At 39.6% G+C, this 16,803-nt stretch overlaps 1 protein-coding gene across 4 annotated transcripts in view; it reads left to right on the forward strand.

Moving 5' to 3' along the window:
- The first annotated feature begins 3,442 nt into the window (after positions 1–3,442).
- POT1 (protection of telomeres 1) overlaps positions 3,443–16,803 on the forward strand; it is a 63,681-nt gene continuing 50,320 nt past the window's right edge. For 2 of the 4 annotated variants that reach the window (XM_085218374.1, XM_085218383.1), the window contains exons 1-3: positions 3,443–3,710; positions 9,687–9,818; positions 15,683–15,755. In XM_085218374.1, coding sequence (XP_085074500.1) covers positions 9,696–9,818; positions 15,683–15,755 — 196 coding nt within the window. In that variant the 5' untranslated portion in view covers positions 3,443–3,710; positions 9,687–9,695. Of the gene's footprint in view, positions 3,711–9,686; positions 9,819–11,767; positions 11,900–15,682; positions 15,756–16,803 lie in introns of those variants that run through there. The other 2 variants (XM_010706251.4, XM_085218397.1) reach the window with 2 other exon arrangements.

The following is a 16,803-nucleotide window of genomic DNA, read 5'->3' on the forward strand; positions in this document are numbered from 1 at the left end:
CAAATTACGCAGAACAGTATTGTAAAACAAACAATGAAGAATTAATTATTTGTACTTCTTGTACACTTATTTCAGAAGACTCTCTTATCCTTGGTCTTTGCATTTCAGGCTTGCCAGCAGTGATAACAAAAACTTACAGATGTGACTATCTTTTAGAGAAGGAAAAACATTTAAGCACAACACTTTGTAGGCAGAAGTATGATATAGTCATATGATTCCTTATTGATTCATTGGACACAAACTATATTTATAGAGATGCAATTAATCAAAGTGTTTTCTAGGAAATCATTAAAATTAACTAAATACTTACACAGCCATCATCTTAGTCATTTTAATAAATTTGAACTAGTGTCTATTAGTCTATCAGTTCTTTTAATATATAATTCTAGATGTACTGCAAAGGATCTCTGCCCAATAATTGATTGAACTTGGCTTGTGTCCATAAAGATCTACTAAAAAATCAAGTGCTGCAAACAAAAGCAAGCATTAAAGGAGCTGAAATGGACTGTGTTTAGGTATGGAAGCAGTTAGAAATAGTTTTGATTATTTTACTCTTTTACAGTAGCTCTAAAATGAAATCAAAGCTGACCCTTTTTGAGATCTGCATTATTTCTCATCTGTGTATTTCACATTTAACATTGTATCAGCAGCCTATAAAATGTCTCATGTTCAACATAGAAAACATATACAGAGACAACTGCTATTAGACAATTCTGCTACTATTTAATAAGATATTGGAATAAAATAAAGTTAGGCAGCATTTTCAATATTGCTTATGGACTTGACTGTCACTACAACGTGTTTTTTTTAAAACACATTTGGAAATCATAGAATAACAGAATTGTCTGAGTTGGAAGCAATCTTCAAAGTTTATCTAGTCCTACTCCTTGCAATAAATAGGAACACCTGGACACGGCTACATCATGTTGCTCAGAGCCTCCTCCAGCCTGACATTGAATGTCTCCAAGGATACGGCATCCACCACCTCTCTGGGCAAGCTGTTCCAGTGCCACCCCACCCTTATAAAAACATTCTTTCCTTATATCCAACCTCTCAAATCTCCCCTCTTTTACTTTGTAATCATTTCCCCTTGTCCTATCACAACAAGCCCTGCTGAAAAGTCTGTCCCCTTCCTTCTTACATTCTCCCTTTCAATTCTGAAAGACTGCTCTCAAATCTCCCTGGAGCCTTCTCATCGCCAGGCTGAACAGTCCTAGCTCTCTCAGCCTGTCCCTGTAACGATGGTATTCTACCTCTTGGATCATTTTTGTGGCCCTCCTGAGCTTGCTTCAATATGTCCATGTCTCTCCTGTACTGAGGACTCCACACCTCAGGTGAAGTCTCACCAGCGCAGAGTAAAGGGGCACAGTCACCGCTCACACCCTGCTGAACACTATTCTCTTGATGCAGCCCAGGATCCAGTTGCCTTTCTGGGCTGCAAGAGCGTATTGCTGGCTCATGTCCAGCTTGCTATCCACCAGTACCACCAGGTCTTTTAGCAAGCCCGTGCTCCATCTTTTCATTCCCCAGCTTGATTTGATAGTGGAAGTTGCCACAACCTAGGTGTATGTCTTTGCATTTGGATTTTTTTAACCTCATGAGGTTCATATGGTCCACTGCTCAAGCTTGTCTAGGTCTCTCTGGATGTCATCCCATCACTCAGGCCTTTCAGCTGCACACATAGCTTAGTGTCATCCACAAATGTCATAGTTTCCTCATCTAGGCCCGTTTCCTTGCCTTTTCCCTTCTCCTCCCATCTCCCCGGGGCATGGATCTGTGGGTCCCTTCACCCCCTTGTCACGGAAACCAGGCCAACCATGACAAACAGTTTGCTAAGGAAGCACTCAATCCTACTGTCAGTGTCACTGATGAAGACATTAAAGAGCATCAGTCCCAGAACTAAACTATGAGGAACACTACTGATTTCCATCTGGACACTGACACATTGATCACCACTCTCTGTGTACAATCTTGCAACCACTTCCTCATCCATCAAACAGTCTGCCCATCAAATCCATATCTTTCCAAACTGGACAGAAGGATGCTGCAGATTCAAAAACAGAGGTCATAGGACAGAAAGTACTCCACTAGAATTTCACAGCATTTCATAGTAAAGTATGATTAAATTGATTTCTCCACAACTTTTAAGAAAAGCAAAGGATGTGGGCAAGAGATACCAATTTTCTCAGCCTACCTACTCTGCTGCGTCTGGATTTTCAGATGGCCAGATCATTTGCCCTCCTGGCAATCAGATGTGCTTAAATTTTCCATTACTTGTAAGATTCCAGTTACTTCAGCTTCAGCTCATCAGGCAAAGAAGCTGAGAATCTACTTTGGGATCTACCACAGTTTTTATTAAAAAGTTGAAATTTTTGGCCTTCCATATCTGAATAGGGACATAAAAACATGCATGGAAATTATTCATCCAGTCAGCTCTAATTTGCTGTATGCAGATAGCAAAAAGTATTTTCACATGAACTTGATGAAATCAGAGGACTACACTGATGATCTCCAGAGGTGCTTTCCAACCTTGCAGGTTCTATATGTAGCCAAGAAAGGCTTGGTAACATTAAATACACTATTTTTTCCACATTGCAAAAAAAAGCAATGACAATTTTTTTCTATTTTTTTTTTTTTTTTTAATACAGTGGGCTTTTTCGAACCTCTCCTGTGATAGCAAGGTCTAAATAGCATTTTTGCTTCTAAACAAGCACACTACATTAATGTCCAGTGGAAGCTACAGGATTAATCATAGAATATCCTTAGCTGGAAGGGACCACAAGGATCAACTCCTGTCCCCACATAAGACCAACCAAAAATCAGACCGTATGCCTGAGAGCACTGTCTGAACAAGTGCTACTTGACCTTTGGCATCTTGATATCATGACCACTGCCCTAGCAGCCTGTTCCAGTGCCCAGTGAAGAACTTTTTCCTGATATCCAATGTGACTGTTCCCTGGTTCAGGCTGGAGAACAGTGAAGAATATGGAGAACAGTGATGATCAAGGAACAGGAATCTGTTTCAGGAAAGGCATTGAAGATTGGTACAGAACATAAACTGGTTACAAACCCCTTGCTAGAAATTTCCTGAACATGAACTGACAGAAGAAGTTCCAATTTTTGAACCACCTTTTAAAGTGATCAGCAACTTAACTAAATGAATTCCAAAAGAGCATGGAGAGGGGATTGTAGTAGAAGAATAGCACAGGTAGGAAAAGGAGAAAATGATTTCCTGTGGGATTTCTGGCGAGGAGAAGCAAACAAAAGAAACGAGAGCCAAGCTCCCAGGACTACAGAGATGAGAAGCTACAAAGGAACGCCACATCCCGCCGCTACTACTCACTTCCCTCCCGCCCACCCAAGACCGCCCCGCCCGCCCTCCCGCCCCCTCTCGGGCCGCGGCTGAGGGCAGCGCTTTCCTGCCTTCTCACAGCGCATGCTCTTACTACCCATCGGCAGTACGCATGCGCGGGCAGCGGGCGGAAGCGGGAAGGCGGTGGGCCGTTCCTTGCCGCCCTCTCGAGCAGGTAGCGGCGGGACGCGGAGCGCTGTCCTCACCGAGGGCTGAGGGGAAGAGTGCAGCTGCCCTGTGCTGCCCGGACTAGGTTCTGCTTTCAGCGTGAGCCCTTGCACTTCTCTTCTGCCTGAACTGCCCCGCAGCCGTTATCTATGGAGACCGAGTCCCCGCTGTGACATACAGTGTTATAACGGTTAGAAGTATCCATATGCTATTATTTCTTTTCTCCTAATCCTGTTTAAGCCAGTTTGGCCCTCAGTACTCAAAAGGAAAACGTTTATATCATCAATACTAATAACCTTGTAGTCCTAATACTAAAGTAGCGCATCCAGGCCGTTGGTGTTAAACATCGTGGTTTCTGGCAGTCGTTGCTTAATGGTCCTCACAGTTGGTGCATCGAGCTTCCTCTCTCTGCCTTCACAAGATGCGTGCGTAGTGCAGTTCTGCTGCTTCTCAGGGCTGAAGTGCTGCTGAGATAAATGGCAGTAACAGAACATTTTCCAGCAGAAATGCATAGATTTGGCCTCTGTTAAGCTGTATAATTAGTAGATTACAAATTGAAATGAACAAATGAGTTTGTATTAATTTGTAAGAATTCTAATTGTATGCTAGTAGTCAGCTGTGTTAGAGCAAAAATGGGCTGAACTTACTACTTTTCATGTGCTTCTGAAGACTTGTGCCAGCACGTGCTAAAGCCCAGCAGCTAAGGGAGCGAGGTGTCACGCTGCTCTCTTGGCTTTTCCTTCTGTTTAGTTAGCTGATGTCGTGTTTTCTCAGGTTACAACATGAGGGGAAAAAAACTTCCAGAGATCTTTCTTCTTAAGTTGTCCTCTTGGTTGTATTAAAACTGCAGTACAACAAAAGATTGCTCCTATGAATGATGGGAGGACCCACCCAAATTGTAGGAGTTCTGTTTGTTTGTGGCTTTTATGAGAAAACTGAACAGAAACTCTGAGACTACATTACTGTCTCTACATATGTGTTTGTGTTAAAGGTGGACCATTGCCTTCTTCAAACTTGTTTTAGATCTTGCAGGGTGATCCCAGATATTGTGCTGACTCCTTTGTGTGTTTATAGGGGCTTCAGAAATCTACCATTTTGGCTCACCCCATCAGTTACATGCTGATGTTTTTGGCTGTTTGTTCATTCTTCATGGCATTTTGGTGAGATTTCCTCCAAGTCCACAAAATCATGTGTTTATTCTCTGATTTGGAGAATGACTTAAAGCACTTCTCTGCAAGTAGCATCTGCTTTGATAGATAAGGAATTTCCTTGTGCCTTAAACTGCTACAGCTTCCTTGTCCCAAAATGACATTAATCCTCTTTATGGTATTTTCAGTGAAATGTTTCTTAGTTACAGAGAAAAAAAAAGTAATCTTTCCAGTTTATCTATTGCTTCTTGAGATTTCTTTATTTTTCTGCTCAAGAGTTAATCTCATTTCTGGAAAGAGAGTACAGAGGAACAATCCATTGGTTGTAGTAATGCCTAAAAACAGGACCCAGTAGTGCATGCGCACATCTGACTTGAACAAAAGCTAATATGTTGGATGGGTCTGTGTAATCCAGGTAGAAATGTAGTCCTTTTCTATCCTGTGCTGGATAATCTATCCTGGATTAATGTACTGGATACAACTTCGGTTTCCTTCTGCTTGAACTTAATTCTAGAGTCAAGATGAAGAATATCAATGGATTTATTTTTCAGTGTTGTTCTTTTCATGATTAAGAGCAGTTGCATTATTCACACTTGCAGTGTCTGCAAGCTACTTCTATTGTCACTAGTATGTATTTCATATTCTGACTATTTTAATATAAGCAGTAAGCGGTAAAGGTTTTCTTACATCTGAGGATTGTATTATGAGCTCTTGTTTTTTTGTTTGTTTTGAAATGTCTTTTGACTCCCCTTCTGAAGGTAATAACAGAATTGTGTTTCAGAGAACTAGACATGGAAGACAAAAGTGATGGACCCATTCAACAAATAAATGCAGCATGTATTTCTTCCTTTGTAATCTCTTTGTCATATTTTTGAGTAAATGCTTGTTTCCCTTGATCTGGAGTGGGGAAAAAAGTAGGACATTAACTATGATTGTCTTTACATTATTTTCTTTATATTACTGGTTCCTCATATTTACTCAGAGGTATAAGGTTTTTTGAGTGATAATTCCATTATTGGTAAACTGAGTTATTTATAATTTGCTATGATTGTAAAAATTCAATTGATCTTCATTGCATCCTAGAGATTCCCAAAAAGCATTTTCTAAAAGAATTCAGCAACCTTTATATCCAGAATGTATGTGAAGTGATTCTTGATCCTAACAGGAGGTTGACTTGACCTATCCGTCATGGCTGATGTGTTTTCAACTGCAAGAATGTCCTCTGTTGGTATATTTACTTTAACATCAGCAGTATATGAGACTGTTTTTGTGTACCAAGCTTGCAACCTGCAGTTTTCTGTGTTGAAATACTGTAGAAAATTTTTACTCCTTTACTATGCTAGCTGAAGTGTAAGATTTGCTGTTTTGTCTTTCTTAGAGATATGTGGAGGAAGATTAGAAGTAGTGATTAATTCTTTTGATGATAAGAACAAATTTATATTTCTTCTGTACGTTTCTTCTTACGTTTTTCTTAGTAAGAAAAATATTGCTTACTTTTCATTTGTTACTCTCTCTCATTCATGCTGTGATACTGTTCAGATCAACAGTTTTGTTTGTGACTGTGTGGTGTTAACTGCATTTGCCACTGCAGCTTGTGTTGTCTTAATGATTTGCAGTGTGCATTAAAGGATTATAGAATTGATCTGAGAGTTCAACTTCTGGTGTTTTTCTTTTTTTTTTTTCCCAAGCACATTTAAGATCTTTCTCTTTTAGATGTAACAAAAGTTTAAAAAGCCTGCAGGGGATTAAAAAAAAAGAATATGACTTTCACAAAAGGACTTCAATGCTCAGGCTCTGCCTAGCACCCTATTTTGCAGTGTTCAGTTCAAAAATTACAGTCTTTAAACCACATCTAAGCTACTGCTTGATTCTGTAAGCGCATAGGCTTTTGGTTATATACTTTAACACTAAAGTTACCAGGCTCTCAAAGCTTGTTTCTGAGGTGTGTTGCAAGTAAAACGAAAAGCTACTTATTTTGCCTTCTGTCTGAATTGATGGAAAGGCTGTGAGCCTGACAGCTTTTCTTGTGCCTGCACCCCAGACAGCTTCTTAGCTCCCTAAATCTGAGATTGTTTAAGTTAAGCTGCAAGAGAAAGGAATCAGGTGGAGTCCTCTTTATTAAAACTTACTATTTTATTGTAGCATATTGTTTTCTTTCTGAACCTTGAGATGGAGACGTCCTATGATTGCATTATCTTGGTGGAATATGTCTCAATGCATCCAAAAGAACAAATTCTAAAATTACTGCTTATTTTTGTTGAAGGTTAAACCTTTGTTTAAAGCTTTTTCTACTAGGCAATTGTTCTCTGGTGTACTGTGGTTTAAGATTTTTTTATGTGCTTTTGGAACATATCTTAATATTCCCTAGACAATTAAGATAGAACTATTGGATTATAGTAGACTGTTCCACTATCAGAAATATAAAAGCTAGAAAATCATTCGGTAGAAACAGTTATGGGGTAGAGCAAGAATGTGAGAAGTTCAGCCTATAGCTATCTTCAAAGTTACATTTCACTTAGTAAGGAAGTGATGATCTCTTTTTCTCTCTCTTCTGAATTCACATGCAAGATGAAATCATTTACATAATTGTTTGATTGCTGAAATTATTAAGTCTTTACAGAGGCTGATCTGTGTATTTGTCACTTTTAGCTTTTGGAAGGCAATAGAGGTTTTTAGTTCATTGCCTTTTTTCTTTCTGCTGTGTGTGTTTTGAACCCATCCCCTTTTTCTGCTGTTCAAGGAGCGCCCCATGATGCTTTCTACCTATCACAGCCTAATGAGTGACTGTGCACGTGCCACTTAGAGAATTCTACAGCAGCAGACTCAGATTTGAAGGGATGCTTGTCAATGCTACGCAGTTAGCCTTTTGAGAACAAGAGACACCTGGCAGACTTATTTTCACTCAGCTGCTGTTAACACCGAGGAGAGCACTACAGGCATCTGCATCTAGATTTGGGATGCCAGTGCTGTATCAAATTGATCTCAAAAATGTAGCTCTTAGAACTACAGCGTATACATGTGTGCACGCATCCACACTAATGTCTTTGTGTTTTAATTGCAGAGAACAAAAACCTGGGAGTGTCAGTGATTATTAGTTAAAATACAGGAACTGATTTTTACATGTACAGAAACTTAAGATTTAAAAAAAAAAAAACACCACAAACCATCCTTGTTTTCAACTTGTATATTATTTACATAAATTACCTAAATTGTAGGAGTAAACATGAAGTAGTGGAAATAATATGGCTATGTCCCACTGCATCAATTGACATATGGCTTCTTTTCATAAATTTTCCTTTCTAACCACAGAGACGCTTGCAGAATATTTGTCCAATTGACATAAATGGCAAAATCTTCTGTTTCAAAGAAAGCAAGGGGGCTGCAAAATTTGAAGGAGGTTTTTAAACCTGAATTTCTTTCTTTGTTTTGATTTAACAGCCATCTTTGAACTGTAACAAAATGCATCTTGCTGTTACACATCTCTGGGAAAAACAAACATCTCTGTAATTGCTCAAGTACCATAACTGCAAGAAATTTAAGAAGTGTTAATTCATTATGTTGTACATCTTCCTAGCTCATTATAGTGCTGCTGAATGAAAAGTAATGTTGCTGATTAACTCTGAAGTTCACTGTTTCTAGATGAAATAGATCAGCTTGTCATCCTGCTAGGATATAGTATGAAGTAGAATCATGGAATGGCCTGGGTTGAAAAGGACCACAAAGATTATCTAGTTTCAACCCTCTGCTATGTGCAGGGTCGTCAACCATCAGACCAGGCTGCCCAGAGCCACATCCAGCCTGGCCTTGAATGTCTCCAGGGATGGGGCATCCACAACCTCCTTGAGCAACCTGTTCCAGTGTGTCACCATCCTCTATGTGAAAAACTTCCTCCTAATATCTCACCTAAACCTCCCCTGTCTCAATTTAAAACCATTCCCCATTGTTCCATCACTATCCACCCTTGTAAACAGTGATAAGTAGATACTCCCAATGAAAAGTTGAGGGTTTTTTTGTTTGTTTTGGTTTGGTTTGGTTTTTGTTTGTTTTTTTTTTTGGATCTTTCTTGTCTTGTGCATGCTGAGGTGGAAGTTACAGAGAAAAAACTTGCTGACCTAAAGTAGAGAAATGTATGTTGTGAGCAGGTAGGATGCATGGCACTGTGACCTTGTTACAAGTGGCTGCTTAATTTTTTCTGAATTGCTTTTGTGGTTCTGGGGTCCAGAGAAGGCCGCTGCAATTAATTTTAGGGATCACTGCATTGCATCTTGAAATCAGTGTGAGTACTGCCAGGCGAGGCAGCCTATCTGTATCTTGGGCAGCATCACGAATGGAAGTCCTCAGCACAGGGATCTGCTGTGTGACTGATTCTCACTAACAGCTTCCCATTATTGTAAGGATCTTTTACAGCCTTCTGGTACTCTGATTTCTATAAAGTATGTGGTAAGCCTACTCAGTTAATATGCAGTATCTTGGCTGTTTTTAGTTTTGCAGAGTTGAAATCTTTGCTAAAGCACAAAATATTCTGAAAAACAGAGCAGTACAAACATAATCTGTCACTTGTGCACCCTCTTCTCTAAATTGCTGAAATACTGTACTGATTGAGCTCTAGTTTTATGTCTGCTTTTCAACTGGCAACATGATTCTGCTTTTGCCTTTCAAAGACCCTGCTTGCTTTTTAGCATGTGTTTTGTATATAAAGTATTCATACTCTTTATCCTTTATATTCACCAGTTGCTATTAATCATGAGTAAAGTAATATTTTGTTGCCATTTTCAACACGATGGAATGTTTTCAAAATAATCATGGAGGTCTAGCAAATGTTATCAAATGTCTAGCAAATGTTACTGTCTCTTCCTGATGTATTTGGTACTGAGACTGATCCCTCTGAACTTTTTTAGTCATTTAATAAGGCTCTCCTTTTAGAAAATAGATTTCCCCTTCTGAGTATGCTGGAACTTCTAGTAACTCTTAATTTGGTCTATTTGGGTAACATCAGGAATCTGTTTCTTGTTGTTTAGACAGCAACTATGCCTGTTCAATTGCTAAAGATCATTAAAGGAAAACCTGAGACTCAGCTTCCAAGCCACTTGCAGAGGGAGGAGTTAAAACATTTGCAAATAGGACTTGACCATACCAACAAATATTTCCAGGTAAGTTACTAACAAACAAATTTTGGTTTGCTCTGAGATAGCTCCTGCCTAATTTGTAAAGTGTCTCCATATTTCAGCTGTGTTGGTGACTTACTGGTGCTCTGTTTCTGTTCATCTGTTGCATATCTTTTTTGTTGGCAGTGTTGAACTTAATTGCATTGTTGCTATTGACTTGATTGGTTTGCAGCTCTGCCTCTTCCTCTTAACTAATTATAGTAGTATGTAGAAGACTGCTGAAAATTGAGGGCTTAGGGGAGGGTGTAAATATGTATATTTAAATAGCAGTAAGCACTACTATCCTCCTTATAGATCATATTTCTCTGTTATGACCATTAAAGCAGTTTTCCTTGTATGAAGCAACTGAGTATCCATTTTTATGAAAAGATGTCTCTGTAGCAACGCCCTGCACCAAGGTGCTATTTTGTTATTTATTATCAGTTGCGTACTGTATTTCTCTAGGAGTCCCAAATATATTTCAGATTCAAAGTACAGTCCTAGTGAAGTGCGGAAGTAATATTTTCATTCCTAAAACAAATATACTGTGTAAAATGCAGCATCAATTCTTGAGGGTTTTCTTTTTCAACCTGTTTAATTTTTTGCATGTATGCTACTGAAAATCCTCTTTATCATCTCTGGTACTTAAGAGGCAGAAAGTCAACATTATGCCAAGCTTACCTTCTGACCAGAATGAAAACAAATTCTGGAGAAAACCTTAGGCGACTTGCATCTTAAAGAAAATGGCACAAACATTTTAAAAACATAAACTGAACCAGTTTGTATGCGAAAAGTACATCTTGCTTCCCCACCCGTGTATTCCAGGTCCAGCCCTAGTGCTTTTCTGACACTGTGGTGAGTCAGTTCAGGGAAATAAATTGCACAAGACTAATCATATTAACAGAGAGAGGGTAGTTTTCATCTATTCTTATTCTCTAGACTGATTCACTATGGTGTCAAAGAGATGCCAGGAGTACTGCAATTAGATAAATTAGAAAGGAGCAAAACTGCCTTTTTTGGAAGCACAGCAGCATGTGATAGGAGGTGATTTGATGACATAAATGAGTAAGAGTGACCCAGTCTCCCTTGGGTCTTGTAAAGGGACAAATGGAATTGTCAATAAAGACTGTTGCTTGTAAGCAGGGTTTTTATTCCTCAGGATATAGTTTTCTGTCCTCGTTCACCTGCAGGACATACAGGCTTTCCTACTTTTAAAAGCTCTTTCTGCAAGAACAGTTGGACATTGACAGGGATTCTCGTTTGCAGAGGAAATACTGAAGTAGACAGAAACTGAATTAGAAAACGATTCTGCCAAAATAAATGTTTCCAGTAGGTAAGCAGAATGATTATTAACAGACTAAGCATACATGTGATATTGTAGTTGATTGCTGAAAGTGCACAGAATCTTTCTCAGAATTTTGCTTGAGAAAAGCTTCATGCTGCATGGATTAGTAGGTGACTGAAACAGCTTGGCGTAAAAAAGAACAACTGTAGGGCTGATAAAGCTTGTGCTAATACACCGTTAAATGTGTTGGAGATTCCAGTTCCACAAGCCAAGCTTGAAGCAAGTGTGAGAATGCACTGATTGCAGGTTATCTTAGTGATGGCACAGCATGCTGTTACTCTAGAGTTTCAAAAAATCAGGTCCTGATATGAGGAGGAAAGAAGAGTAAAGGAGGATTTTATGAACTGCGTTCTTGGAAAAATATGAAAAATATGACAAAGATCACCCCCAGTGCTTCTCTCTGGCATCTGTATCTTGGTACTTTCATTCCTCTGAAAATTTTTGGTCTCTAGAATCTTTCTGAAGAATATAGAGTTTAATCTGAATTTATGGGAAAACAGTACAAGAAAGTCCTTACCTCCTCAGTTGAGCTGTGCCCTGACTGAACCTGATGCCACCTCCTGTTAACTTACTATCCTCTGGACTTTACCCTGGCCGCTGAACCGAAAGTTGAGAATGTGCTGTCACGTCCCTACAGCACTGCTACAGCTGCCAAGTCAACTGCTGGACCAGACTGAGGAACTAGGCTGTGGCAAGGAGGGAGACAGATTCACTAGAGGCATTGCACATAAGCAGTGTGAGGGTGAGTCTAGTGGCATATGGAATGAAGAGGGATTTGGAAGAAGTTTGTTGAGTTTTGATTGTTTTCAGTGAAAAGGCTCCCCTGCAGGAATCCCACACCCTGGAGGTTAGGGAGAGGGTCTGGGGAATGGGAGACTTCCCTTTAGTCAGGAAAGAGGATGTGCGTGAGCGCCTAGGCAGTACTAAGGTCCACAAGTCCATGGGACCTGATGGGGTGCATCCACGTGTGCTGAGGGAGCTGGCGGAGGTCATTGCCGAACCGCTCTCCATCATTTTTGAGAGGTCTTGGACAACAGGGGAGGTCCCTGAAGACTGGAGGATAGCCAATGTCACTCCGGTCTTCAAAAAGGGCAAGAAGGAAGATCCGGGTAATTATAGGCCTGTCAGCCTCACCTCCGTCCCTGGAAAGGTGATGGAACAGCTTGTGCTGGATACCATCTCCAGACAACTGGGAGAAAAGGAGGTTATCAGGAGTAGTCAGCATGGGTTCACCAAGGGGAGGTCGTGCTCGACCAACTTGGTGGCCTTCTATGATGCTGTCACATGCTGGGTGGATGGGGGAAGAGCGGTAGATGTAATCTACCTTGATTTTAGAAAGGCGTTTGATACTGTCTCCCACGACATCCTTATAACAAAGCTGAGGAAGTGTGGGATAGACGAGTGGACAGTGAGGTGGGTTGAGAACTGGCTGACTGGCAGAGCGCAGAGGGTCGTCGTTGGTGGTGCAGAGTCTGGCTGGAGACCTGTAACCAGTGGTGTCCCCCAGGGGTCTGTGCTGGGTCCGGTCTTGTTCAACATCTTCATCAATGACCTTGATGAGGGGATAGTGGCCACCCTCAGCAAGTTTGCTGATGATACGAAGTTGGGAGGATTGGCTGACACGCCTGAAGGCTGTGCTGCCATTCAGCGAGACCTGGACAGGCTGGAGAGCTGGGCAGTAAGAAACCGGATGAGGTTCAACACAAGCAAGTGTAGGGTCTTACACCTAGGGAGGAAGAATTGCATGCACCAATACAGGCTGGGGGATGAGCTGCTGGAGAGGAGCTCTGCAGAGAGGGACCTGGGCGTCCTGGTGGACGACAGATTGGCCATGAGCCAGCAGTGTGCCCTCGTGGCCAAAAAGGCCAATGGCATTCTGGGGTGCATTAAAAAGAGCGTGTCCAGCAGGTCGAGGGAGGTGATCCTCCCCCTCTACTCTGCCCTGGTAAGGCCTCATCTGGAGTACTGTGTCCAGTTCTGGGCTCCCCAGTACAAAAAAGACAGGGATCTCTTGGAAAGAGTCCAGCGGAGGGCCACAAAGATGGTGAAGGGCCTGGAGCATCTCCCCTATGAAGAAAGGCTAAGTAAACTGGGTCTGTTTAGCCTTGAGAAAAGAAGACTGAGAGGGGACCTGATCCAGGTTTATAAATATCTGAGGTGTGGCGGCCATAGTGGTGAGGCCAGTCTCTTTTCAGTGGTACGTGGAGACAGGACGAGGGGAAACGGACATAAGCTGCAGCATAGGAAGTTTCGCACGAATGTGCGTAAGAACTTCTTCACGGTGAGGGTGACGGAGCACTGGAACAGGCTGCCCAGGGAGGTTGTGGAGTCTCCTTCTCTGGAGATATTCAAGTCTCGCCTGGACGCCTACCTGTGCGACCTGGTGTAGGGAACCTGCTTTGGCAGGGGGGTTGGTCTCGATGATCTCTAGAGGTCCCTTCCAACCCCTACAATTCTGTGATTCTGTGATTCTGTGATGTACAGTGAAAGATTTGTGGGGGAGGATTGAATTCGAGCAGGTTTTTCCAGGGCAAATTTTAGATAAGTTTAGAGCCCAGGGGTTTTAGGTGAATTAAGAAAGCAGTGGGTGGTATTTCTGCTGGGGAAAAGGATTAGAGAGTAGGTGTTCAGGATACAAAGAAAACTGATGGGGGCAGGCAGTTCTACATAAGAATGTGGTCCCAGAATCTGAGAAATCATTTGAAGATACTGGGATGTAGGAGGAAAAAAGTGGAAAGTAAAAATGGTCAAAAAGCAGAGTCCCTTTCTCATAAATGTATGCTGTTCTTTAGTGGATTGAATGTTCTTTACTAAAAGAACACAGTGTTCCTGAAATGATTTGGTTTTATTGCAGATTTCATTACAAGAAAAAATCTGTAGAATTTCTTTTACTGGTGAATGCAGTTCAAGACAAATAATTGCAGCAAGAACAATTGTACCTAGTAATTGCAATTCTAAAGTTGTGATTTTGAGAATGAGTGAAAAACCTGCCTTTAAGTATTCATACACAGATCTCAAAACATTATTCTGTGGATGCAGATTGCTAAAATAAATATTTGATATTTCAGTCCCTCTACAAAATGCAACTGTGTTCCCTGTGAAAAGCGGGAGCTTAACTGCTCAAGACACGTAGGCATAGATCTTTGACCTTTATTTTGGTCTAAGTTGTTCCTACTGTCTAAGAAACAATAAAGCAATACGGTAAATATTAAATTAAATTCAACATAGGGTACTTTGTTTGTTTTAGAGTAATAAAATTGATATGCTTTGGGTTGGAAATGGAGAACTTGTGAATTTTAATTCTTTATAGAAAATAGTCAAATAAGCTATGTTGAATTTTATTTCGATTCTTCCTTAGTTAATTTGTTACTATAGTGTTAATGCTACCCTGAAAAGCCTTTACAACAGCAATTCACTGCTGTATATTTTATCTTAATGTGGTTTAAGAGATGCTTACTAACATTTAAATCATGTTTCCCACAGAATATGTGCATTATAAGATCACAGTGATCTACCTGACTGTTGTCTTAGTGTTACCTTTGTGCACTTATAGATGATTACATCTGCTGTCTCCCTACAGGAACCTTCATATTTTATTTGCTGTGTTGTTTTATAGTTCTCTTAAATGTTCATAGACTCAGTTTTCAAATTTCTATATTTTTCTTCATTGAATCAATCTCTATGCTTTTATCTTTGAGGTAGATACAGTGCTTTATCTACCATACTGTGTAGAAATACATTTGGCTGACATCTTTGTTTCTGCTGAAGATGACACTTTATTGATGAGTTGCCATGTTTCTGAAAAGCAAAATAAAAACCAACTTATTTATTCCAAAGGAAAGTTAACATAACAAAGATTGCTACAGTTTGCTTCAATGCAAGTTGGAAATTCACTGTAATGATTGAATATATGTACACACACATACATATATTTGCATCTTTTAGAGAATTAGTGTTATTGATAAATCAATATGTTGCTGAGTTTCCAAATTTTGTGATGCATTCTTTGTCATCCCAACTATTTTTAATATTACAGGATATTGTTTATGTCTTTTATGTCTTGACTGTGATTTTGTTTGGATATTTATGTTGTAATCCTTTAACAATAATTTGAGAAATTGCTATATCTTTTAAGATTTTGAATGTCCTATTTATTTTAGCAACTTTTTAGCCTTTGTGCAAAAAGTGTAACTGTTGTGTTAGTGATGTAAGCAGTAAAAAGGTATTTCCATAGCTACAATTTCTGTTTACTATCCAGGCCATAGCATCTAAGTAATTTAGACTTGTACTATTTCATTCATAGTGCTTCCTTTATATCTCTAGAAGCTCGTTTATGCTGGCTTGTGCATGTTTCACCAATTAAAACAAAGAAAGATATGTTCTCTTTTTTTTTTTTTTTTTTTTTTTTTTTTTTTCCTTATAGACATTTCATTTGTTATCAGTGTTTTTGTAACCTATAGGCTGATTGTATGGTCCCAGTTCATATATTTATATATATATATTTAATTTTGTTTTTACTTTTTAGGGAATAGTTATTCTTTCCTACCCACTAACAAAACTTGGAGATGGTACAGACTTTTTCAAGATTGTTCTTCAAGGTACTCCATCTAAATACACTTTTGTTTTTGCTAGACTTCTCAACCTTTTTTTTTTTTTGGTCATTATACTGTTCCACCACTACTTGCTTTGTTGAGTATTCAGTAAAATTTTTATACTTGAAACATGTTAATTCCCCATAAAAAATAGGTTATTTTAAACTGTCACATATAAGTTACTGAAAGCTATATGGTCTTTGGATTTTTGGTTGACTTCCTTGTTACAGAATCTTTTAAAATACTTTTCTGAAAATTCATTAGTTACGAGTACAGCATATTTTTAAATTTCTTATCATAGAGAAGGTCTAAGAAAAATACAGAGTTAACAGTTACCCAGTATATGCTATTTCAGTACACATTTAATATAGAACAGTATGCTAATTTGCAGCACTTGTATTGCATTGTTTTAGACTAAGCAGTTCAGAAAGGGATTTTGAGATGGTTTGAGGAACTTGCTATTTCCTTGAACTTCTTTCTCAGCTTCTTCTTTCTGTTAGGGAATCATCACTTGCTCCTTATGAACCTTTTTGATTATATAAATTCTTCTGTGACCCAACTGAAGGCTAGGGAGTTCAGATCCTACCTGAAAGTGCTGCTTGTGATTAGTGTTGCCAGAGGTGAATGAAGTTGACGAGAACAAAGTAATTTATCTTCTGGCTTTGGGGGTTACTGAGGACAGCAACAAAACTTCTTGAGCCGTGCTAATTTCACAAGGCTTTTCAAGAAGGTTAAGTTTTTATATATCCTGGACAGTCTCAAAAATAAGTTCACACATCTAAATCATTAGTGTTATTTCTGAAATGATAACGGCTAGAATAACCTTCTAAAATAACTTGATGTCTGCTTCAGTCCATTTGGAGGGCTACTTATTTGATAGAACCGTGCAGTGACTTGGATTGGAAGGAACCTTAAAGATCATCCAGCTCCACTCCTTCTGCAATGGTCAGGCTGCCCAGGACCACTTGAACACTTCCAGGGATGGAACATTGTCTGGGCAACCTATGCCAGTGCCTCACAGCTATCTGAGTAAAATGATTTCTTCCTAATATCT

The sequence above is a fragment of the Meleagris gallopavo genome, chromosome 1 (genome assembly GCF_905368555.1).
Source record: "Meleagris gallopavo chromosome 1, MGAL_WU_HG_1.1, whole genome shotgun sequence".
Taxonomy (NCBI): domain Eukaryota; kingdom Metazoa; phylum Chordata; class Aves; order Galliformes; family Phasianidae; genus Meleagris; species Meleagris gallopavo.